The sequence below is a fragment of the Poecilia reticulata genome, chromosome 5 (assembly GCF_904066995.2).
Source record: "Poecilia reticulata chromosome 5, P_reticulata-male-v2, whole genome shotgun sequence".
NCBI classification, from domain to species: domain Eukaryota; kingdom Metazoa; phylum Chordata; class Actinopteri; order Cyprinodontiformes; family Poeciliidae; genus Poecilia; species Poecilia reticulata.
The window spans coordinates 4037865-4063639 of NC_088834.1; the positions used below are offsets into that span (position 1 = coordinate 4037865).

General features: G+C 39.5%; 2 protein-coding genes across 3 annotated transcripts in view; one reads left to right on the forward strand and one right to left on the reverse strand.

Annotated features, from left to right (window-relative positions):
- cenpp (centromere protein P) overlaps window positions 1-25775 on the reverse strand; it is an 85824-nt gene that overhangs the window by 21864 nt on the left and 38185 nt on the right. The window lies entirely within an intron of this gene.
- On the forward strand, window positions 6401-24496 carry aspn (asporin (LRR class 1)). Its single transcript, XM_008408880.2, has 8 exons — window positions 6401-6602; window positions 14330-14594; window positions 15791-15903; window positions 18466-18679; window positions 20925-21035; window positions 21174-21267; window positions 22478-22616; window positions 23615-24496. Exons 2-8 carry the CDS (start codon window positions 14378-14380, stop codon window positions 23813-23815), a joined length of 1089 nt encoding a protein of 362 aa, XP_008407102.1. The 5' UTR covers window positions 6401-6602; window positions 14330-14377; the 3' UTR covers window positions 23816-24496.

Sequence of the window (25775 nt, forward strand, 5' to 3'; positions counted from 1 at the left end):
AATGGAACAAATGTTGCAGTTCTGGTTCCCAATCGAACCGGGTCTACCGGACTATCAATAGGAAAAACAGCGTTAGAGAAGCAATGGTGGATGCCCATCAATATCTGAAGGGTCATAAGGTCATCTCCAAACAATCGAATGCTAATCATTCTGCAGAGGGGAAGATAATTCATTTTCCGAGGTATTCTAGTGTCAAATCCATCTAAGTTTAGTCCAAACTGGATCATCAACAGAACCAAACACAGCAGGCTGATGGATCATGGATTGAACTTTTCCATTTCACTTCTTCTTTGTTTGGTTTCATAAATAACAGTCTAGCAACTGAATAATTACAGTATAAGACAAGATAAATTGATACCCTGTCTTATCCTGATGGAAGCTGCTTTAAGCTGAATAAAAATCTGACTGGTTGGAACATCTTTAACCAGTTAAAACTGGGCAGTGGTCGGCCTAGAGAAGGTCAGGAGAACTGAGATGACGTTCCCTGATCTCCACCTTCATCTGCACCTCCAGGATACCAAACAGGAACATTCCCATTTTCAGATTATCACCTCAGTCGTGAGAGACGACCCGGAGCCAGGATGACAGATTCTGAATGAGTCGGAGAAAATGTGGTTCTGTAGCTGCCCGCCATGAACATTCAGGAGAAGCTGGAAGCCAACATCATCATAACATTTTCCTCTGCAAGCCTGAGGTTTGGGAACATTTCCTGCAGTAGCAGAACTCTGAATGGATGACTGGATGTGGTGATCACAAAACCACGTTCCTGGTAGCAAAACCTCGACATTTCAAGTGATCACTTCATGGAAGGACACCGAGAGGTAAGAAAGTGATAAAAACAAGGAGCTGGAATGTGTGGCGGGCTTTAGAAGATACGGACAAATCATGGTCATGGCATGGCTGAGCTGGAAAACTTTCCTCAAATGAGCCGGAGCGCCTAGATTAAAGCCGTTCCTGCAAAAGTCGGCAGGGTTGCCAAAGAAACCAGCTGCTTCAGTCATTAGATTCAAATATCAAAGAGCTGAAGGAAGAGCCCAGGAATCATCAGTCACATTACGTCAGGAACGCTCTGCAGGACGGAGATCAAGCCAAGAGAGAAAAATGATAAAAACCGTTCAGAGCCATCAGTACCCTCCTTCATTCCTACCTGTATTTGGGCTGAAAGCTCGAGCGAACAAAGCAGATTTGTCTCCATTAGCAGCTCCAGCGAGGTTCCACCCCGTTTTTCGTACCCACCCTAAGGGTGGAACAAGCCAGTGTTGATGTGATTTGATCGACAGCCGACTGAATTCATTGATTTACATCACTGGAGGAGAGAAGGCCAAGTCATGCAAACTCTAAACAACAGTGTGGCTCAGTTTGCAGGAGCATAAGTATGAGTTCAATCATGAGCAGCGCCAGGAAAACATGTGTCAACTTCTGGAGTGGAATCACTGATTAAGCAGCCCTGCCAGCAGCTCGTCTCTCTGGAGAATGGGCAGCAAGGAAGAGAGAAACAGTGAAATACCGGAAATACGTAACATTAGCACATAATTCTCTGGTTGGAATTTTATTTTCAATAAAGTTCATGCATGGATATTGGTTTACATGTTACCACGATGTACATAGAGTTTATGCACAGCAAATTTATCAGCTGATCTGAATTTTTATAGTTATGTTAGGGCGCCGATAAATTGGCCCATATTTCCTTAACTTTTAATCATCCACCGTCTCCCTACAGGCAGAAATAGCCTGTTTTATTTTTTACCAAAGACAAAAGAGAAATCTTACAACTGCTAAAATATGGTGCCACTCCATTTATGTTTACATTTTGTAAAGAAGGAAGTTGCCCACAGTGTCTTTTTAGGAGGTTTTTCAGTAATTTTCTTCAGAAACTCTTAGTGCAGCGCCACCACAGGCAAGGAGGTGAACAGGTTTGTCAAATAGTTTAGATAGTTTGACACTTTCAGTGCAGCCTGAAAGTGAACTGCAGCTGTGGAAAATGTAACAAATGTTGCAATTTTGGTCCCTAATCAAATCGAATCTACTGGACTGTCAGGTGAGAAAACACTTGGAAGATGAACCATCTGAACAGCAAAGGAGACCTGCAGAAAAATGTTAAGCTGTTCAAGCAGTCTAACTGCCAATAAAGAGTTTTTTGATTAATTATTGAGAACATAAATAATTCAAAATTACATTTTAAAATGTTCTTTTTTGTATATTTACCAAAAACAAACTGATTTTACATTTCCATTTTTTAAAATTATCTTCTGTGACATTCCTTGCTTCTCATTTCCTGTCATTTGGATAAATAAAAATAATTTCTAATCTAAATTTTGTGGGGGTCTGAATAGTTTTGGGCTTTGGTTCATCATCCTGGGTTGACTCAGAGCCGAGCTGCTGCAGGATTCATGGGATCGGGGCAATTCCTGGACACCTCCCAGTGGAGCCGATCGGATTTGATTTAAAATATGCTTTAGCAGCTCAACCTGATTTTGTTTCGAGTTAAACCTAAATGAACATGTGGTACATGTTCAGTTTAAGTCTAAAGGTTGGGATGTTGGAGATTACATCATTCTGGACTGGAAAGATCTACAGCTGGCAGAACTTCAGGGTCACACCTCTTTCAAAATGTTTCCTGGCGCTGAAGCCTCCACAGCACTGAGGCAAGTTTTTGGCACTGCCGTGCAGCCGGTTGCCCCGCTGACTTTCATCAGATGCTGGAAGATCCAGACGGAGCAAATTCTCCTCCTCAGAGTAAAAACACAACAAGCTGCAGTCGGATGTCTGAAAGGGCTGGAAACTATGAGGCCCTCTGAGAGATCCTGACCATCAGGAACGCAGACCCTCACACGTCAGGAACGCTGAAATCTTAAAACTGTAATTTCAACAATTACGCCATCACGTTTTTGCTCCTCCACCACAAACCAGCTTCCCTCTGAGGGCTGTTAACTCTACAGAGCTTCATCACTGGGAGGCGTAGCAGTCAAGAGGTCTTCATCATCCGCTTTGAAAACCCCGAACCCCAGCAGCTCTGCTCTTCATCCAGACAGTCATCACACGTCAGGTTAGGCTGCGCGCAGAGAGGCTTTACATCAGGATCCAATCAGAGTCCGGCCATGTTTGGGAAAATGATCTGGCTCGGAGCGGCCCATTGTTTCAGCACACAGTTATGACGGAGTAGAAACACAGTCCGAGGTTCCGACAGGGGAACCTGAAACCAGCAGCTGTCAGTGGTTTCATCAGAGCTGACCTGAAATCTGCAGCTGTAAACACATCCGTTGATCCTTGCTATGCAGCCTGAACTACTTTATTTCTATCATCATGACCTACGAACCCTTGAGAGTTCCCCTCCAGACCCTCCAAAATATCCCTGCTGGACGATGGCTCATCCTGCAGGTGGCGTCTCTTTTTAAACCTTCAACCGTTTAGATGTTGAAACTTATTGAGATGAAAAATTTTAACATGATTCATAGCATTTATTTAAACATACAAAAGTCCCAATCCGGACCCTTTGTACAGTTTTTGTGTGTTTCTAGTACTTCCATAAATCTGATGCACAGCGATGGAGGATGAAGCTCAGGTCAGCGTCTGCAGTCCACATTTATAAAGACGTTCCAGGAATGATCTGGGCTTCTGAAACACTGATCAGCACTTTGCATCAATCTGATGGTCACAGAACCTAAATATTAGGGTTTGTGGTTGAACTCATGTTTCTATTTACTCAATAATTTAGAAGCAAAAATGGGTTTTTGAATTGAAATTGTGATTTTTTCTAACTTTCTACTAACTACAATAACTTTCTACTAAGTACAATAAAAGCCCAGTAGAGAGTTTAATATTTGAAATATGTGGAGGTAAAGTCTTTCTTGTGATTTCTAACATGCAAGAAGAATTCATGAACAAAACCTCGTTCCTGTCTGAACCGGTTTTGGTTTACAAGAATTTCCTTCATTTGTCTTCTGTTCCAAAAACTTCTGCTGAGAACAACAGAATCCGCTTAAAGCGTTGGAGGACATTGACCTCTGCAGACGCCTCACTGAGCAAATGATGGTTTCACCAGATCTGAGACGGTTTGGAAAATATGAATTCTCCTCACAGAAGATGCTCAGAAAGCAGAACTCAGATCGAATCCCACTCCTGCTTGTCAGCCTGCCAGACCAGACCCGGGTATTTAAATGGTCTGGCTCGGCAGCGAGCCGTGGCGTTCCAGCTCAGCTCAGCAGAAAATCCCAGGCTGAAAGGAAAAGGAACCCCTGGGGGACCGAGCCCCCGTTAGCTTTTCCATTTCAGATCCCTGCCTCAGATGTAGCGTAAAGACGCTTCCTGTTCAGCAAAACCTGAAGTCTGGTGCTGTGTTGGTAATACCACTTTAAACCAGCCACTTCCATTGTCTGTGTGTTGCTAATTCCACCTTAAACCAGTAACTTCTGTAGTCTCTATGTTGCTATTACCACCTTAAGTCACCTCAAATCTGGAACAAACTTCCATAAAACTGCAAAACAGCTGAAACACTGAGTTCTTTTAAATCAAGACAGCTTATTGGTTTTCTTTAATTGTTTATTTTTTTTAATGTTTTCATGATGTAAAACATGATCTGCAGTGTTGCTGAAATGTGTGAGATAAATAAACTTGATTGATTGATTGAATGACTTTTATTGTCTCTGTATGTGTTGGTAATTCCACCGTAAACCAGAGACTTCCCAGCTTCATGGACTAAAGCCAGCAGTTCCCAGCCCAGATTAAAAACACATGTAGGGAAAGTTTTCCAGAACCAAACAGACGTCCTGTGGCGAGGATCCTGCAGACACAGCAGGAGGGAGGAAGAACGTCCTCAGAGGACCAATCGCCTCACCAACTGTGGTGATTATTCTAATTTATATTCAGCTACAACAGATAAAACCTGGTTTACTCTGATTGGTCGTTCACGTCACCTTCATCAGGCTCCGCCCCTTTCAATAAGAGTTCAGACAGGCTTCTCCACTCTTCCAGTTACTGCTTGCAAAGATGTGCAAAAAGCCTTAAAATCAACATGTTTATTCATCTCTTACTCATGCAGGAGATGTTCACTTCATATCATCCAATTTTGATTTATCCCTCATTTAGTTTCTCTTCATTTTTTTCACAAAAAAAGTGTAATCATCTGTATTAACTAAAAACAGTATGTTTGAGCAGCAAAAAAGATGTACACATCATCATAAAATATAACATTTAAAAAGATAAACATGTAATATCCAAGTGTTGTCTGCGTTAATAACATTGCAGTGGTAAATGCATTGCAAAAACAACAAAAAAGGAAATGTAACACACTAGAGGGAAAAGGTGGACATGAGTTGCTTTGGCAGAAACAAAAATCTACTTCTGCATCATTAACTATAATAAACTAACGGAACACTTTATTTGAGTGAGTGTGAACAAGACTGTCATAAACATGACAAAACACCTGTCGTAAACATGAAGGAGTCCTCATTAATTTTTATGGCTGTTGTCTTGAAGCGTAATTCAGTAAGTAAAGCAAACATGTATCAAGTGCATTAAAAGTGTCAACTTTAAATTATTCGGTAAATAGTGACACATAAAGCTTTAAAACTTGCAATACAAGTCCATTAATAGTGCTCTGTGTGCTCATACTTAAAGCCTTTTCCTTTATTTTATTTATTTGCCAGTGATTTTCAAGGTCACTGGCAATAATTTATCATTTTAAATTAAATTGAATATAAACAGTTCTTGCAGCATGTGTAGAGCATTCGTTGTAAGAAAGTAAAGTTGTAATTGAAATACTTTTGTCTATTGGTCTTCTGGTTTTGGTCTGCTTTGCATCCACAGAACCAAACATGGAGAAGCAGCTTTCAGCTTCTATGCACCACAAATCTGGAACAAACTTCCATAAAACTGCAAAACAGCCGAAACTATTAGTTAAATGAAGCCAAAAAGCCACCTGTTAAGAGTTGCTTTGAAACCATAATTAATGGAACATTGACCAACATGTTGTGAATTGACGCAAAGCACTTTGAACTGCTTGCTGATGAAATGTGCTGCGCAAGTAAACTTGATTTATGGATTGATTTCCACCTGTGATCTGCAGTCTTATGTTGACTAAAATCTGAAACCAAAGACCAGAACCAGTAGATCAGTCCAGGATCTGGTTCTGGTCATTAAAGGACTCTTACAGCAGACAGGAAGACGTGTTCCTCAACCGAAGCAGCTGATGGCTTCATGCTAGAGGCCCGTCTGTTGGGTCCGTTCACATGAAGGTAAATCTTTACCATGTCAGTCAGCTGCTCACTAAAGGGACGGGGCCGACTCTCCATCTCTGTTTTTATAAACCTGAGAAACTCAGGAGTCTCCTGGATTCACCTCAAAGCTCCTGATGAATGAGGTCCTCACACCCTCCATCCCCCCTTCGGTCCCTGAGACATTGAGCCACAGAGTCAGAAGCTCCACTGAACACGAACAGCTGAGGTTTTCCGCTAGTGGGGGGTGGAGGGAGGGTTTTCCTCCTGCAGAGGAGAGAGGCTGATGCTGTTGTTCATTCTCTGGGAGCGTAGCGAGTGAGGAGGCATCTCTCAGCCTTCAGCTGCTGATCTGTTCGCCGCCCGGAGTTGGACCTGGACACCCCTGAGGTAGGACACACCCTGCTTTCAGAAGCACTCACACCTGCTGTGTGTTTGTAGAAGGATGAATTACTGCAGAGCTTCCTGCTGGTTCTGAGCAACACCTTTATGATGTTACTGGGCTTTTATTTCTGAGTGAGTCAGGACCGGAGAGAAACTCTTTAATTAGTTTTGTTTGCACAGAATCAGAACAATCAGCGGGTAAATTTCCTCCCTGGAACCGGACCAACAAGCATTTATCCTTAATGATACAACTCATTATCAGAACTATTCACCACAGTGCCAAGCCATCTGCACCTCTGACAGTTTGAAGGACTTCCTGTCCTGCACTTTCAGTTTTAGTGACTGATTTCAGGTGAGAGTTCAGAAACAGAGCTGAAGTCAGATCCAACAGAGGCGTGCGTCTGTTCTGGATGTTCTCTGAAAGATGAAGACATAATTCATCTGAGCTAGTTTGACTGGTGGGAAATGCTGAAACGTATCGGTTTTTAATGCAGCGCAAAGAAAACAAGCAGCCGGAAAATTTGTTTCCAATTTATTTCCTGGTGCCAAGTTGTAAAGAAAGATCATGATCTCCATGATGAATGAGTCCGGGGGGGATGGAGAGGCAGAGAGCGAGGTGGGGAGAGGGGCCTCGTCTGGGCAGGATTTGCTGTCGAAGCAGAACCCCCGACCACCACGCATATTTGTGGCATGGACTGAACTTTTAAGAGGGGGCTCTGAATGCATCAGTGCTGGCGGAGACACGCAACCCTCCGTCTGATGGAGGGTAAATCACTTCATGGTGACAGGGAAAAGGTGAGAGCTGGACAAATATTTACACTGGCTGCACCGCTCCATTCACCCTCCTTTTATAGGAACATGATCCTTCAGAACCTCTGCATTTAGTCCTGAAACGGGTCTGTCAAAGAAATCGGTTTCTGTGGTTCTGAAAGGAAATCCAACTGCTAGGCAGAACAAAAGTCAAGTCTTTGCTCTCTAATGTTATCTGAAGGTTGAGCTTGACGCAACCTTTGGATTTTAACTTCTGAGTCAGAAGGATTTGTTCCTCTTCCGTCCACTTCTTCACCTGGTCGGCTGGATTTCATGGTTTGACTCTGAAACGGTGCTGCCTTCTGAGACAAGAGGCGCCTCAAGCCAGAGGTGTCAGTTTAAAAGTGATATAAATATGGCGCACTTATTAAAACGGTCAACACAGCGTATCATCCGCTGTGTTGACCGTTTATTGGTAGAAGAATGCCAATTACATAATGGCATTCTTCTACCAATAAAGTCACCGTCTCTCCTTGGAGCATGTCTCCCAGGCTCAACACAGAGGGAATTATGAGCGGCAGTGAAAGGATTCCTCCCTTCGGTATGAACCGAACTCACAGACAGTGACTAAAGTTGAACGTTTTTCAACATCCTTGAGTAGCTTGTAAGCTTGAAATTTCACATGCACAAATTTCACCGGTTGCTTGGCGGGAGGAGAACAAGGAATCGGCCCTCATTGAGCAAGCTCCATAAGAAATGAATGAAAAGGGAACAATGTTGCCTCCTGTTATCTCCAGAAGCCTGAGCTGTCCCCCTGCTGTCCTCACTCCTGACCCGTCCATCCTCATCCCTCCCCCAAAGACAACCTCAACTTCCTGAGGTCTGCAGCCTCCAGTTCTGCCTCCCGTCTTTTCCTCATTGGTTGTGTCTCTAAACAAACATCTCTGATCTCACTACTGGTCTTCTACACCCTTCCTCTTGCTCTTGATGAAACTCTTTATCCTTTCCAACCTGCTTGTAAATGCTTCTTCATCCTCAGTTGCTCTGAATTTTTAATCCCAAGAATCTAAAGTCTTCTATTTGCTTTATTCTGCTCTCTATAAAGCCACTGTTGCTCTTGTGCTCCTCTCATTTACTCTCTGCCTTTCTGCAGCTCATCTACTTGTCTAGCTCTTCCTCCTCCTGCATCCTGCACTCACTGCAGATCACAATGTCATCTGCAAACATTACAGTCCATGGAGACTCCTGTCTAGCCTAATCTGCCAGCATGTCCATCACCAAAGCAAACAAGAAGAGGCTTAGAGCCGATCCTTGAGGCACACCTCACTGCTGTCTCAAAGTTCCACTGCCCCAATCTAAGGCTATGTTCACAGAGCAGGTAAATGCAACCCAAATCCGTATCCGACTTTTCCACAGCAGTCTGAATGACCACACTTCGATATTTTTACACCCCAAAATCCAAACTCTGCCACTTCCATAGGTGGCGCTAAACCACATCTGTTTTCAAAGCTTCTGAAGTTTCATTTTATTCAGCTTTCACGCAGAAGAATGGTGGATTCCTTTATCTTAAGATCTTGTAACGATACTGTCTGCACCACCAGAAGCCATACTATGAGCAAATCTGGAATGTAAACAACTTTCACTGCTGAATGAACAATTTTCAACAATGACAGTTGTTGAGCTTTCATTGCTCAACAACTTTTAAAATCCGTCCATGGATGGCAGTGGCCGTTATTACTGCCGTAAACGGTGACATCTGTGTTCTTCTTGAGCGCATGTGGGACGCCCTGGAGTCGTAAACCATTCACACAGAAGTCTGATGGCGGTCGCATTTAATTAGAGCAGCATGAACCACCACACTAAAAAACAATCAAATTTTAGCAGAAAATCAGAATTGAGCATAAAGACCAGCTGGGTGAACATAGCTGAACGCATTCCTCTCCCACACAATGCAGCTCCCTCTGACTTCTCGAAATGTTTTGAGTATTTGGTTTTATAATGCAAGCTTTTAGCTTTTGCTTAATTGTCATACTCCAAAATACTTACATGTCAGTCATTGGGTCCATGAGGGCACCAGTGTCCACCTGGCAGTTAAGAGGTTAATAATACACAGGACCACAAACATTCAGTGACTCACTGAACTTGTCTAAACTTGGCTTACAAAGACCGAGTGATCTTTATCCCGTTCTTTTTGCTCAGAAACAAGAGTTTTTTTCTGGGCTAAAATAGAAAACAAACAACCTGAAAAATGAAACAGAAATCCAATAGTCTCTCCATTTAATGCAATGTGGTTGGATGTTAGTTTTCTGTTCCCACAAGTCTACAAAGAGCTCCTTGGTTTTCTTCTGTTCAGAAACAACTCTGTCACCGCAGCTGCTTCACTCATGCCAGAGATGAGTCTCACCACAGCAGTCTGATGGCGGTGCGGTCATGGCATGGTGGTGTGTACAAAGCCCTGATGAGAGCTGGTGCCAACACTGATGGCAGAGGAGGTGTGGGGGCCACCCTGAGACCTTCATATGCGGTTGTTAGAAAGTCCTTTAATATCCATGGAGAAAATACCAGCGGCTAACAGCTTTCACCGCAATCTGTGAGGCAGGACAGAGTAAAGAGCAGAAATATAATTAAAAAGCTTGTTCCATGCACACTGGTGAGTTGCAGCTATTGTGGCAGATTGATAACGATGGATAGGCTCAACCAAGGAAACACTAGCATTGTTCTGAACCAACCAGCTCTCACTAGCATTGTTCTGAACCAACCAGCTCTCACTAGCATTGTTCTGAACCAACCAGCTCTCACTAGCATTGTTCTGAACCAACCAGCTCTCACTAGCATTGTTCTGAACCAACCAGCTCTCACTAGCATTGTTCTGAACTAACCAGCTCTCACTAGCATTGTTCTGAACCAACCAGCTCTCACTAGCATTGTTCTGAACCAACCAGCTCTCACTAGCATTGTTCTGAACCAACCAGCTCTCACTAGCATTGTTCTGAACCAACCAGTTCTCACTAGCATTGTTCTGAACCAGCTCTCACTAGCATTGTTCTGAACAAACCAGCTCTCACTAGCATTGTTCTGAACCAGATCTCACTAGCATTGTTCTGAACCAACCAGCTCTCACTAGCATTGTTCTGAACCAACCAGCTCTCACTAGCATTGTTCTGAACAAACCAGCTCTCACTAGCATTGTTCTGAACCAACCAGCTCTCACTAGCATTGTTCTGAACCAACCAGCTCTCGCTAGCATTGTTCTGAACCAACCAGCTCTCACTAGCATTGTTCTGAACCAACCAGCTCTCACTAGCATTGTTCTGAACCAACCAGCTCTCACTAGCATTGTTCTGAACCAACCAGCTCTCGCTAGCATTGTTCTGAACCAACCAGCTCTCGCTAGCATTGTTCTGAACCAACCAGCTCTCGCTAGCATTGTTCTGAACCAACCAGCTCTCACTAGTCTTGTTCTGAACAGAATTGTGGAATAGGCTCTACAATTTTGACTCATAGAGCATATTCACACACATTTAGTCCTCTTTAATCAAACTCTACTCCGTTTCAAAAAAGCATCAAAAAGGCTAACTGTAGTCCACCTAAAAACTAAAACCTTGATCCGATTAAAGGGAACTTTGGCACTGTGAATATGTGGATGCAAGCAGACCAGAGATTGCTCCAAAAGCAGGAAATAGACTGCAGTGTAGGGCTTTCTGGGTCAACTGAACCGAAACAATAAAAGAGTCTAGCGCTAGAGGGAGAAATGGCCTTTTTACCAAAAAGACAAAAGAAAAATCTGACAAAAATATATCTCTACTACATTTTCATTTACATTTTGTGAAGAAGGAAGTTGCACTTATGTCCACTTCAGAGGTCTTTATGTTGTTTCTTTGAGTAGTTCTTGGTGAGCGCCACCACTGGTGAGAAGTTCATCAATTAGTCTGGATCACTTGACACAGTGCAGTGTGAAAATGAACTGCAGCAGCTGAACGTTTAACTAATGTTGCAATTTTGGTCCCCAGTCAAACTGAGTCTACCAGACTATGAGTCTCGAAAAGAGCCATAATCTCATAAACATCTTCGTTTTTATCAGGACCGAAGTGATCAAGGAATCTAATCAAAATTTACAAACTATCCCTTTAACTTAGTATGAGATCAGATTTTTCTTCAACAGATTGGTAGATTTTAGAGTCTGGTCTTTCTAAGTGCAGAAATCTTCATTCTTCAGATGGGAACTGCTGATCAGATTTTTGATAAACGGTGACACGGATTCATAAACACCAAAACATAAAACCTTTTTACAAGTTCTCAATCAGATTTGGAGCTTCTAGTTCTGGCCCATGCGCTCGTCTTGGCGGCACACAGCAGAGTTATAGAAACTGTGCAGATGAACGGGAACATGTGTTTGTGTTTATATTTTTAATGCGCCAGCTCTGCCATAATTAGGTTTAGTCAGCATGTACGTAGAAAGCTAGGACAGATCCTGCCCTCATGGACTGATTCAGCTGATGAAATTACTTCTTCAGATAAAAAAAACTTTAGTTTGTAGCTGATGTTCAACCCATTTTGTTTAGCACCAACCACAACCACCAACAAAGAGAACATCATAAAATCAGTGCTGAAGCTGAACTCCCTCTCGGTTTCACAGATATAACCAGAGGAATAAAACACATCGAGGAGTTTTATACATCAGAAACTTGTTAAAGTTAAGATTAATCATCAATCTAAGAAATATAAATTGAAGTCAGTAAAGAGTAAATTTATCAGATCTGAAGTCATTGTGAAGACAAAACCTCAAAATATGTTAAAGTTTTGATTAGAGCTCCCTTTTTATCCTCCATATGGAATAAAGTAGGTTCTGAATCAGTCCGATGATGAAGGCGTAACTGTAGCCAACATCAGACGAAGGTTTCTGTTCCTGTTTAGTCTGTAAAGCAGAGCTTTTCCCATGAGATGGTGCAGCACTGCCACAGCTCTCAGCCTGACTTCCTGCTGTCTCCAGCTCATCCATGAAGCTGTTTTCGCCATACTCAGGAACTGAGCACAACTTTTTGCAACAACTATTTTCTTTCTCACTGCTTCATAAAAGCTAGTTACTATTCCTCTTTTGCTGAGAACCTAAAGAAACAGAACTTTGCTTTTTATTCTATTAAGACATCTGTGTATTTCTTAGAATCTGCTTCTTAAATTTTCCATAAAATATGTAATTTAGTCATATTCTATTTGTCTGCACCAAGGGACAAATAAAAGCTTAATCTATTATTTTATCCTCTGTAAAACCTCTGCAGGAACCTCCCAGTTGAGGAGCCTTAACTCGACCACATGTAGAAAGATCAAAACGCCACATTCAGCTCCTCACATCCTCTCAGTCTGCACATGTTCATCCCTCTGCGCAACCAAAACATACATTTTAGTGACAAGTTCCACCCAGAACCAGCTGTAGTTTGATCTCAGATTTTGGCTGCAAACAAATTCAAATAGAAAGAGAGAGAGGGGGGAGGGGGGAGTCAGCCCATAAACCAACTCATTAATTCATCAGCCTGCCTCACCTGAGCAGAAGTCAGGTTGGCAGCTGAGGTGATGGCAAAGGTTGGACCGTGGTGGAGTCCAGATTGTTTTTATTCGTCTTTTTAACTCTGCAATGTTTCCTTCAGCCGTCCATCTGCTCTGTTTACGCTGCAGACTGACTCAGCGACCGCCATGTTTATCCCTGGCTGTTTTCTCTGATGTCTCAGACTGCAGGGTTTCCACATATTTATGTATTCTTTTTCAAAATTTATACAAATTTGAAGACCTTTTTGAGAACAAAACATTTACCTGGCTGCATTTTATGATCTGTCTGCTGAATTTTTGTTCCTGAAACGATAGAACAAAAATTATTTTAAAGTAGTATCCCCCTGTTTCCTGGGCGCTGGATCAGATTTGATTTGTTTCTGATTTAAGGAGGATAATCTGGATTGTATTTTTCCAAACTGAACACAGATGATCTGAAAAACAGCTTGTGATTGAAGGTAATTTGTTTGTTGTGGCAGTCCCAGTGTAAGAACTATAGGTCACGTTTCTTATGGAAATTTTTAACTGAAGTATTTTTCTGTCAGAAAAAAAAACTCAAATTACCAATGATTTGAAACAAAAACTAAAAATGTGAAGGAGCAAAACAAAAATAACAGACTAAGGTTGAAAATCAGATTTGGTTAGAAGCCTGCATGCTTAACAACTAAACATGAAGCAAAACACACTGCACTTCTCCCTGTTAAGGGGGAGGGAAAATAAACAGACAATTGTTTACATTTTTATCTTCCAATAACAGAAACAAGAACAGCCTAAAATATAAAATTAGTTCTTATGGCCCAGCACAGAAAATGATCAAATTCTGCCTCAAACTTTCTGAACTACACCAGCATCTAATGCCCCAAATAAATCAATTAAAACAATAAGTAAATGAATACATAAATTATCTAATACTTTATTTGTGATCATTTAAATATATTGACATTTTCAGGTAAATAAATGTATCTGAAAATATTTAAATGTTTCAATAATTTATAAAATTTATATATTAAATGTGAAAATCATTAAAGATTTAATTCATTATATTTCAAAAGCCTAAAAATTATTTCAGATTTTAATTTCTTTGCAGTCATATGATTCAAGAAACTGTTAATGTATTTAATCTATCGATCAGTGAGAGTGGGCGGAGCTAAGTGTTGTATGTCCTGCTGATTGGTCTGAAGCTGAGTCGCTGTGCAGGTTAACCAATCAGATGTCAGATGAGTTACAGCAATAAGTTCATGGCTAAACATAATGAATTTAACTGTAACATAATTAATTTTTTATTCTTAAAAATTGATACTTTTTTATTTGTTTAATGAATTTATAAGTTTCAAATATAGAAATATTTACCCGATTCATTTGATGGATGGTGCCACCTTTGACCTTTGACGCACAGAAATTCTGTTGGTTTGAAAGCTAACCCGACCTCTCTCCTCCTACAGCTCCCCCTGGTGGCGCCTGTTGCTCAACCAATCAGATCAGACTAAACCATGAGGCTCCTCCTCCTGCTCTGCCTCCTGACGCTCGGCCACGCCAAGCCCTACCGGCCGGTGAACGTTATGGAGCTCATGAAAACCAACGACATCATGATGGCAGACTGGGATGACGATGACGACGACGACGACGATGATGATGATGATTATGATGATGAGGACTGCCCGGCTCACTGCCGCTGTGCACCTGGAGTGCTGCAGTGCTCCGATCAGGGTCAGACTGCTTTTCATGTTCTACTTCTTGTTAAAAGTTTCCCCCTTTTTGCTCAGAAGTATTTATTTTTCCAAATTTATCCAGACCTGGAAAATACTTAAAACTTTTCTGGGCGTTGTTGGATTCCTGCAGGCATTTAAATCTAGCAAAAAAAATAAAGAAATTATCCCATTTTTGGATCACAGGAGATATTCCTAACATTTATTGTGAAACTAAAACATTTTATCTGTTGTTTGCTTGGTAAAAGATCATGAGTCATTTCTCCTGCCAGCGCTAGACTAGCACATTTGTTTTGGCTGTATTTACCCACAATGCCCTGCGCTGTAGTTTGCTTGGAGAGGCCTTTGGTCTGCTTGACGTTCACATATGAATTCGAACCACACCAGAGTTCACTTTAATCATACTGGTACCAAAGTTTTTAGGCAGATGAGAGTTTGTTTTTTTGGTCCACATTAGAGTTTTATTGCACATTCACACCTCCCTAAACGAACCAGACCTTCTAGACAAACGGACTCTAATTCAATCAAATCGTCCACACATAGCTGGTGTGAAAACCCTTAAATACCCAAAAACAAACTTTAAAAAGAATGTACAAAAGAACTCACTGAATATTGATTGTTTTAATTAAGGATAAATAGGTTATAGGAGATCATTGAGTGAAGTATACAGCAATAAACTGGTCCAGGTTGTTATTTAGGAACTTTTGGTTTGGAAATAAAAGAGAATAAAAGATGTTTCCATCACTTTGGAGTGTAGATGCTCCAGATGCTTCAGTGTACAAGCTGTACCTGAATGCATCAGTTAATACTTTCTGGTCAGTAATTCATTCAGGAGTTGAAAACATGCTTAATTACATTGATTTCTGTTTCTATCACCACTGCAGCTGCAGTGTTTGGTTCTGGTGCCACGTTTTAATGCCGCTGTCTGCACAGAAACATCCTGCACGTGTTCAGATTTAAAAACAGAGCCGTGTCCGTTCGGTACGCGGTCCTGAAGAACCGACAGGGTCGTTCTGAATAGTCCTAAAATGACTCACTTGTGGCAGAAACAGAAAACCTGCATAAATTTACTTTATAACCAACCGTGAGAATGAAATTATGACTGACCGAATCACTATGAATAGTTAGACATTGAGTCAGAAATCCTCCACTGTCATCTGTTCTCGTCTCTAAGCTGAAGTTTCCTTTGTGCTGCAGGTTTAATTTCTGTTCCTGAGAAGATTCCTGAAGAAACGGTGATGATCGACCTGCAGAACAACGACATCACCGAAATCAAGGAGGATGACTTCAAAGGCACCAACAAGCTTTATGTAAGAGAGACTCAACTGTTAAATCCTGCAGGACAGCAGATTCAGACGGAGGATCGATGGAGGATTTAAAATATCAAGAACTAGGAAAGTGCAACAGATTCCACTGCTACTGTTTATTTAAAGATGAAGATGTTTGGACTTAGAGTTGTGATGAAGCTGCAGAGCAGTGTGCACTCAGATTCACAGCCTGTCATGATAACAAATGTTGCTAGACAAGAAATTGTCCCAGAAGTTATTGATGGTAAATAACTTCTGATAATATGGATGTTTTGACGCCGTATTCAAGTAATATAAAGGGAATAGCATTATAATGCAATAACACATCCTCAAAGATGAATAAACTTTAAATTCTAATTAACTTTTAACACTGGAAGTGGAAGACATTTTAAATATCCAAAATAAATAAAAAACAAGAAATAAAATGAATTATGAAGTCTCTAAACAAAATTGTCCTTCAATAAAAAGGCTGGTTGAGACTAAAGCATCAGCCTGAGGACTTTTATCGTCCAATTTTTGGTAGAAAAGAGAAAAACGATAAATCATGCCAATAAAAATTATTGAGCTCATTTTAATTCATCATGCCTTTTTTCGACAAGTTGACACTGGAATAGAAAAAAACTCAAATGCTTTTACCTTTAAACATTTTTTTTTTTATCATCGCAGGAAGTTACTGTTTTAGTTAATTGTTTACATTTGGATTTAATTAAAATTTTAACAAAAACTAGATATAAAAATAATGCTGCAGAATATAAAAAATCATCTTGTCATTATAATTGTTTGGACTATATATATATATATATATATATATATATATATATATATATATATATATATATATATATATATATTGGACTATATATATAGTTAGTCCAATTGTTTGGACTATATATATATATAGTCCAAACAATTATAATGACATATATATATATATATATATATATATATATATATATATATATATATGTGTAAATTGCTCAGTAAAAACATCTATAAAACAAGTTTAATGCCATGAAACTAAGTTGTTTCATTGTCTAAACAGCTGGAGCCAGATGTGAGTTTATGTTGTTGGAATGGAAAATATTAGATTTTATTCCTCAGTTGATCATTAACAATCTGGGGTTAATGTCTTGTATTAAAGCTTAGAGAGGATCTAAATCAGAAGGACACGAACATTGCAGACCAGATGTTTCCCTGATTCAATTAAATTCGATTAATTTAAGACTGCACAAAGTGCTGTAAATTAATTGTAATTACAATGTCTGTGTGTGAAATATTCACATCTCAAAGGTCAGTTTGCACTGTAATAATTGTGGGCTAATTTATTGTAAGTCTGTACTCCAAGTACTCAAACCTACATTTTTCATATTATTGTAATTTTAAGCCAGTTTTACGAGTCTTACGGCAGCAGATGTTCATACTGAACACTAATGAGTTGTGTTAGCAGGGAAATGCGACTCATATCCAACTTTTTCTTGGCAGTCTGAACAGCCCGATTCTGATCTTTTTACCCCCCCAATTAATCCAATCTGTTCCACTTCTGCATGTGGAATTAAATTGCATCTGATCGTTTTCAAAGTGTCTGCAGTCTGAACAGTCATTTTGCATTTTATCCAACTTTAAACGAGACATGCGTTGTAATTCTGCACCAGAAGAGGGAAGACAGTAAGTCTGGACAAAAACAAAGGATAAAAATGATAATAACGAAGTGATGGAAGCAGCTTGAGTCCGTGAAAAATGACATCACAACCCAACCACTCCTGGTTCGACTCCACACCCAAACAGATTCCTCTACAGAGGCTCCACTAAAGGTCTCTGCTGTTAGCAGGCATTTCTTTTTATCCTTCGCCTGGTTCTGATCTGGTGACCATGCTGTCAGCATTTACCGTATTGTTTATAATTTATAAATTTCTTATCATGATGGTCGTTTTTATTTTTTGTTGTCCTGATAAATTCCAGTTCACAATGTTTCAAATCCCAAAAACTGTCCGTAGTGTTGGGATTTAGTTTTACTTTTTTTCCCCCCAATGTTCAATGAAAGCATTAATAAAAGTTTAGAAGTGTAAAATTTATTAAATGAAGTTATTTTTTGTAGTTTAATGATATATATCACACATCTTTATCTGAATGGTGTCCCAAATAGGAATGTTTTTCAAGAGCAGTTTTTGTGTTTGTGGGGCTATTATTGCACACAGCCACAGTCGTACAGCTGCCTAAGAAAATAAACCAAAAAAAGGCAATAAATTGTTCTTAAAAAGAACAATTTATTACCTTTCATCACAATGGAACCACACAATATTGTGATGAAGCTTTGCCCACCCCTACTGTCAGCTCTGACCAACTTTAAAGCAGTCGTACAATGAACAAGAAAACAGAAAAAAATTGGTAATTGAGCATCAAGACCTGTTGTGGTCATTTGTTGAAATTTGTGTATTTCTTCACATTGAAAGGAATATTTAATCACTTTTAGAGTTTCTCCCTGTTAATCACATCAAACTGCTGCAGTGCAAAAAATAATTCCACCCCGACAGAATAAGATTTGGTCTCATCTTCTCCCACCTTCAGGGTTTGTTCCTGATCAACAACAAGATCTCCAAGATCCACCCCAAGGCCTTCAGAAACATGGACCACCTGCGGCTGCTGTACCTGTCCTACAACCTGCTGACGGAGATCCCGGCCAACCTGCCTCCCAACGTCATCGAGCTGCGCTTCCACGAGAACAACATCAACCGGATCCAGAAGGAGGCCTTCATGGGCCTGAAGAAGCTGCATGTGCTGGGTGAGGAAGCCTGAACCAGGGTTATAATTCGTTTAGGTTTTTTCAGTATAGATTAGTTTTAATTTGTTGTGGCTTTTTGTTTATCTAACTCAGTTAGTTTGTGTGTTTTCTAGTTAAATATTGTTTAGTTTGGGTTTAGTTTTCATTAGTTGCAGCAGTAGTTTTAGTTTTTCAGACTATCTCATTTTTATGTGCAGAATTCAAAAAGGACAAAGTATTATATTGTGATTATGGATACATTGATTGGGTAATGAATACTTAAAAGAAAATACTCTTTTCAATTATTTTTGCCGTTTTATCCCAACTTTTACTGCCGCCATTTTTTGTGGACTAGTGTATAGGGTGTAGGACAAATTTTGCTTGCCGATAAATTTATCCCAGAAGTTATTGCGATAAATGATAATATCATTGTTTTGAGACAATTTTCAAGTATAATAGATGGTAATTGCATAATAATGCAAGAACAAACAAACACTGGAATAGAAAGACGTTTTAAATATCTAAAATATTTCAAAAAAACAGAAACAACAAATGAAATTAATTATGAAACAAATGTGAACAAAACTGTCTTTAAAGAAAAGGCCTAGTTGAGACTGAAGCACCAGGCTGAAGACTTTTGACGTCCAAAAATACTTTTGGTAGAAAGGGAGAGAAAAGAGAAAAACAATAAATCATGCATTTTGAAATTATTGAGCTTATTTTAATTTATAATGCCATTATAATTGCTTTAATATTTATTATGACCAGCCTAATGGAGTGCCGTAATTTGCCGACAACTGGCAAAAACTGCTTGTGTGGGGGATGAAAAAAAGTTTTAGAATCACACAAGATAGTTCTAGTTCTTCCCCATTAATAACCGCTTTTATTTATTTCAGTTCACGAAAATATTTCCTTAATTTCAGATTTTGTTATTTAGTTAGTTTGAATTAGCTATAATAGCCCAGCTCTGAACTCAGCATCAGGTGTTGATTACACCCAGACGTGGCTGCAGCACAGACTGAGCCTGAGTCAGAAATCTGCAGCTGCACAGAACAGAAAATAACGTTTCATCTGAAGAAATAAGCAAACACAGCTTCAACAGAACACAGATTAGGCTGGTTAACCACAACTAAACAGGATCTAAAGTCTGAAACAGCCAAACGACAGATGTAAGAAATGATGTCATTTAAATTGGTAATTAGATGCACCAAGACAACAGCTGAACAATAAATCAATAAGAATATCGCGATTGACACGTCATAAATATCAGTAGATAAGACATCTGATAAAATATCCAATATTCAACATATGGCATATTCACTGAACTCTGATCCAGAACCACAAAGCATTCTGGGAGGCGTAGGCAGAGGAAAGACTTTAGTCACTCAACCTCTCAAGGCTAGCTAAGCAATGTCGGTGGCATCAACTAACTAACTAACTCACTCTACAGTTACCTAGCAACTCACTCATTCTTTGGTTACCTAGCAACAACTTGTTGAGTGACTGGCGCAACAGCAGTTTAAGGTTTTGTCACTGTGCCTTATGACTGCTTTAAAAGTAAAAAACAATGGCATGGAGAGAAAACTGTGGATAAAACAGTCAGGCCATCAGTGTGGCAGGATTTTAGATATTTAAAACAAACAAACAAACAAAAAAAACAATCAATAATTATCGATATCGACTGATATGAAACACTTATATTTAGATTCTGGATGAAACTAAAGACTTTAGTTCAAAATGAGCCGAACTGAGGCCGAGTTAATGCAGAACTTCCTCCACCTACAAACTATGACGGCCCAGTTTTTTCCAGACCGTGTACTTTTAGGTATTTTCCAAATTCCGAGTACAGATGCAGAGTTAATAAGTGCGTACTTAAACATCAAATAAAAACGTTTGCAAACAATTTTCGATAATTGAATTTTCCATGAAACAGACAAATGTGACTTCAGGCGATGTTTCTGCTGATCAGCTGATTTTATTCACAATGAGCTGAATATAACTGCATCGGTTTACGGTCATAAAACCACCAGTTTCTAGCTAAAACATTATTTTAGTTAAAAGCACCAGTCTCTTTCCATCAGCAGGTCGATGTCCCTCCCTGAATCTTTGTGATTTACTATATTTACAGCTCATTTAACCAAATGTGTGCAGATCTCTGGGAGCAACCAGTGCGGTTTCCATCGTACTGTAATTAACCATCCATGTTCGCCGTCTTGTTGATGGATGAGCTCTAATGGATCCAGATGTTGTGTGCTTCCCCAAACAGAGCTGGGAGCCAACCCTCTGGCCAACAGTGGGATCGAACTGGGAGCCTTCGACGGCCTGTCCACTCTCTACATCGGCATAGCAGAGGCCAAGCTGACAGCCGTCCCCAAAGGTCAGACACCAGGATGAAGATCCTCTCACCTCATCGTCACTGCGACATGCTGCAGTCGTCCTCTATCCCTCATGACTAATCAGCCATTTCATCACAAGCAGCTGGATTTATGATCGTGTGTGCTGCTTTTCCTCCCAGCGCTCCCGACCTCCATCACTGAGCTGAGTCTGGACTACAACAAGATCTCCAAGGTGGAGGTGGAGGACTTCAAGAGATACAAGAACCTGCAGAGGTGGCGGCAATGAACGGCTTTTTCTGCAATCTATCAATGCACCGTTTGCTTCAGCATGTAGCTCTACTGGTGGCTGCTGCTTACATTAACTTTATTATAGAACAGCCTTTCTTAAACTGTGGTCTGCAAGGTACTGCATGTAAATGTTTAAAAACTGACGCGTATGGTTAGCTTACCAAAGGATTGTGTTTAAAAATAATACTGGATAAGTAGCTTAAGAACGGGTCACTCAAAAGAGAAGCTGGAAATATCGGTGGAAAAAAAACAACAGGACTATTTAATTCATGTCACTTCAACAGCTGTTATTATTTTTATTTAATTTAAAAAGATTTATTTAGCAATTAAATACAGTAGATAAATACCATTCAGAGAAACGGGTGGATAACTTTTATATTTAATGGTGCAGAAAAGTTGTTTCTGCCACAGCAACACGAGTCTACTTTTCTTTTATTATGTTTTTATTATGCTATTATTATTATTATTATGTAGTAAAGAATAACTTTTTTTTTAATTTCCACATGCTTGACATCATTGGAAAGCCTAGGATTTACACTTTCACAATCCGTAAATCACTCAAAGCACAGCAGACTAGTTCATGGCTTTGTTGTGGCCACTGACTTTTACAAAACAGCACCACCCCTTTATTTTAGGATGAACAAAGAAGACAGCAGTAAGTGAGTTAACAGACTAATATTGTACATAGTAAGTCTGTGAGTGTTTGTTAAATTGGTTAAGTGATTCTCAGTCTGAAAAAGTTTGAAAAACACTGACCTAGAATGATCTGTACACTAGTTTTTGATTCGTGGATTATAGTAAAATATTTGTATCCAAGAAAAGTTATTTTTAACAAAACACTAATTAATTCAGCATAAGTTTTAAAAATAAAGTATTTTTTCTTTGTTAATTTACTGGTATATTGTGTCATAAAAATTCTATTGGCTAAAATATTATTATATATTTGCATTTGTAGACTACAGTGTAAAAGTGTGTAAAAACATTAGTCGTTTTTTCACCGACACTGAAAACCAAGTTGGACCTAGAATGGAACCCTGTGGTACACCTTGATGTTTACGTTGGCGTGCATTAGAAACGATGCTGTTGTTGATGATTAATTATTGTCGGAATCATCGATTATGTCGATTATTATGTCTGCGGTGGTAGCTTCCAGCATCGCCTCCAGACATTAACGCCTCTCCAAACATCCCTGCAGGTTAGGACTGGGCTTTAACCAGATCCGGTCCGTGGAAAACGGCAGCCTGGCCAGCATCCCAGAGATCCGGGAGATTCATCTGGACCACAACCGCTTGAAAAAAGTCCCAGCAGGCCTCAGTTCCCTGCGCTACCTCCAGGTGAGCGAAGAACAAAAACAAGTCCGGGGCATCTCCAGGATCGAAGTTAGCACTTCATAATCCCTCTTTGACGAAAAGTTTTATATGAAAAAGATGAAAATTGTTTTCAAAGGAAATAGGAAATATTATAAATGAAAGTCCATTTAATTTATTTTTTATAGTGATTCACATTTAAATCCATTCTGAACCTCCGAAACATTACCCAAAAGAATTATAAGAAATGAAGTAGTGTAAACTTAAATAGTGGTTTTCTGAATGAAAATGGCGCCCCCATGTGGTACCATCAGAAAACACAGGGGTTCCTACAGAGGGACTAAATGTTCAGATGTCTCAGAAAGTGTCTGACTGATGGTAAGGAGTCTAAAAACATTGTTTTTCTGGTATTAATTAAATTAATCTGAACTGATAACTGCACTTTTTAAGCTGCATTTTGTTTTAATTTAAATAAAAAATCAGATAAATGTTGCTGCTTTTATCCATAAAATAACTGAAGGTAAATTGAGTCTAGTTATGCTGACGTTTTCTTCCTGTTACAAGAAAGTGTTTCATCCCCGTCGCCGAAGGACTACATTCATATGATTGTAGTGAATTGGTATGAAACAGATTTAGTTAATATTTCCATATATATAGACTAAACCAGACTTGTTGATTTGGTAAACTTTAGTAAGCACAAGTTTATTTATCTAACTTGTGCTACATAAATAAATGAATCTATTTATTCATTTTCTAATAAGTGAATAAAGCAACCTGCAGAACTTTTCTTTTTAGGCTAACTGCTAAATTAAACCAAAGCAGCCTGCAAACATCTGACAGCAACATATTTGATGAAACTCAAACTGAATCCTTTAACTGACCCCTGAGGGACTCCAGATATCCTTCTATCTGCTTCAAACCCAACAAAAGCCTAAATTTCACCACACTATCAAACACAGACTCGTGGTTTGGTTTCCAGGATATCACCAAACCAAATTAAACACAAAGTCTCTCCGTCTGCACAGGTCATTTTTCTTCATGGCAACAAAATCAACAATGTGGGATACAACGACTTCTGCCCCAGATCTCCCAGCGAGAAGAAGAAACCGTACTCCGCCATCAGCCTGTTCGCCAACCCGGTGAAATACTGGAGCATCCAGCCGGCCACGTTCCGCTGCGTGGCCAGCCGGCGGGGCATCCAGCTGGGGAACTTCAGGAGGAAGTAGAGCAAGATGGCGGCCACTCAGAGACAGACCCAACATCCTCGTAACAGAAGAAGGGGGAATAAAACCCTGTAGGCTGAAAACTGTAGGAAATTAGACTCATTTCTCATTATATTGGCGTATATTAGAACGATGCTGTTGATGCTGGTTCATTCTCTCTGATAAATGTTGAATCATAAGCTAACAGCAGGGGGCGTTTACTGGGGAGTCAGTATTTGTATTTTTATGAAAACCACTCTGACTTTTATTATGGGCTTTAAATAAAGATGCTTTTAGTTCTTTTTATTCTAGCCGGGATAAGATCCATCTGATTTTTATAAAACTTTATAAAATCTCTTTTGAACATTTTCATTAATGTTGAGATGTTATCATTTCCACAGTGGACACAAACTGTAACATATGAGGTGCTTAAATATTGCTTTTCCCTCCTGAATAACTGGCTCCGAGTTGATGTACGTAATCTGACTGCATGCCTGTGTCGTCTGTATTTAGAGGCTGAGGTCCATTTGGATCAGAACTTTGAGTCCTCTGCAGGGCCGAGGACAGACTGTTCGTTTGTTTCATCCAGACAGCTTCTAAAGTCCCAACCTGGAACGTCAGAGCATCTTCTGTTTCAACATGTCTCCTCTGAAATGGTGCTATATTTATTGAGGATGTCTAATAAATAAATCTGAAACACCTCAACCATTCGTTCTTTCACATCTTTGTCCCAAACAACAAGTTTAAGTGGAAAATAGAGATATTTCTGCAGTGTCAAAGCGCAAGCATGCAAGAAGAAAAAACATTGAGGGGTATTTTTCTGAAAAAGTAATGAAAACAAAAAGTTTTATTGCGACAAAAGATGGTTTTGAAATGTTATTTTCTAAAATGCATCCAACTTAGAAGAACAGAACAGAAATATCCTTTACTGTCCCAAACAGAAAAAGATTCAGGTTTAACTGCAGCAAAGTGACAGAACCTCGAGTAATGTAGGTTCACATAAAGGTGAACATATATAAAAACAAAACTAAGAATAGCATATTGTACAATAAGGTCAAAATGACATAATAAAATCAGTTGCAGTTATCAACAATTTAAAAAAGTATAGAAATGAAATTGGATATATTTGGTGTTTCACCAATTAAAAGGCAGATATAAGCGTTTCAGGGGAGGTCTGAAGTGTTTAAGGAGCTACTGATTGTGGTTAATAACCCCTGCCAATACCAGGGTTTACTGCACAGATAAATCCCAGTTAGGCTCCCCATTAATTTTTAAAGCAGATAAGTAATTGTATGTTAAAAAGAAAATCCATTCCTGCCAGAGTTTTAGCATTTTGACAGAGTTCATTTACCACAAGGAAGAATAACAGACTGAGTTCCTCACAGATCGCTGTGGTGCCGGTTTGTTCGTTTTCCAAAATACTTTTCTCTGTCAAATGATCCCTTGACTATTCATCAGTAGATAAAATATGATAAATATTCCCTTTATGAGATCAAATTTAAGTTTTGGGATTTTTGCTGTTACCCCTTTTATTCTGGCCAGTTTTAAGTTACACATTAAAACTCAAGTTTGGCAGCCCAAGCCAAATTATGGCTTCCTTGTGTTCGCTTTTTCCCCTCAAAATGTTTATATATTTCTTAACCGCAAAGATATAAAAGAGCACAAAAATAATGAGATGTAAGCCTGAATACAGGTGAAAACAAAAAGTTGTAAAAGTGATGATGTATAAAGTTTTATGTGGTTAAATTAGGAGTTATTTTTTGCCAAAATGATTTACAGGCTAAAGTTAACTCGCTAACCTAACCACAAAATCCTATGAAAAGGGAACTGAGGCTGAGTCCAAAGCGAACTTCTGAAGATCAGGTTTAAAAGTATGAAGAAATGAAGGCTGTGTCTGGGTTTTTATACTAATCCCTTATATTGTTTTCTGGAAGGATCAGGAATGCTGCATTATTGTATTTTGTCACAAGGGGGTAGCAGAGGA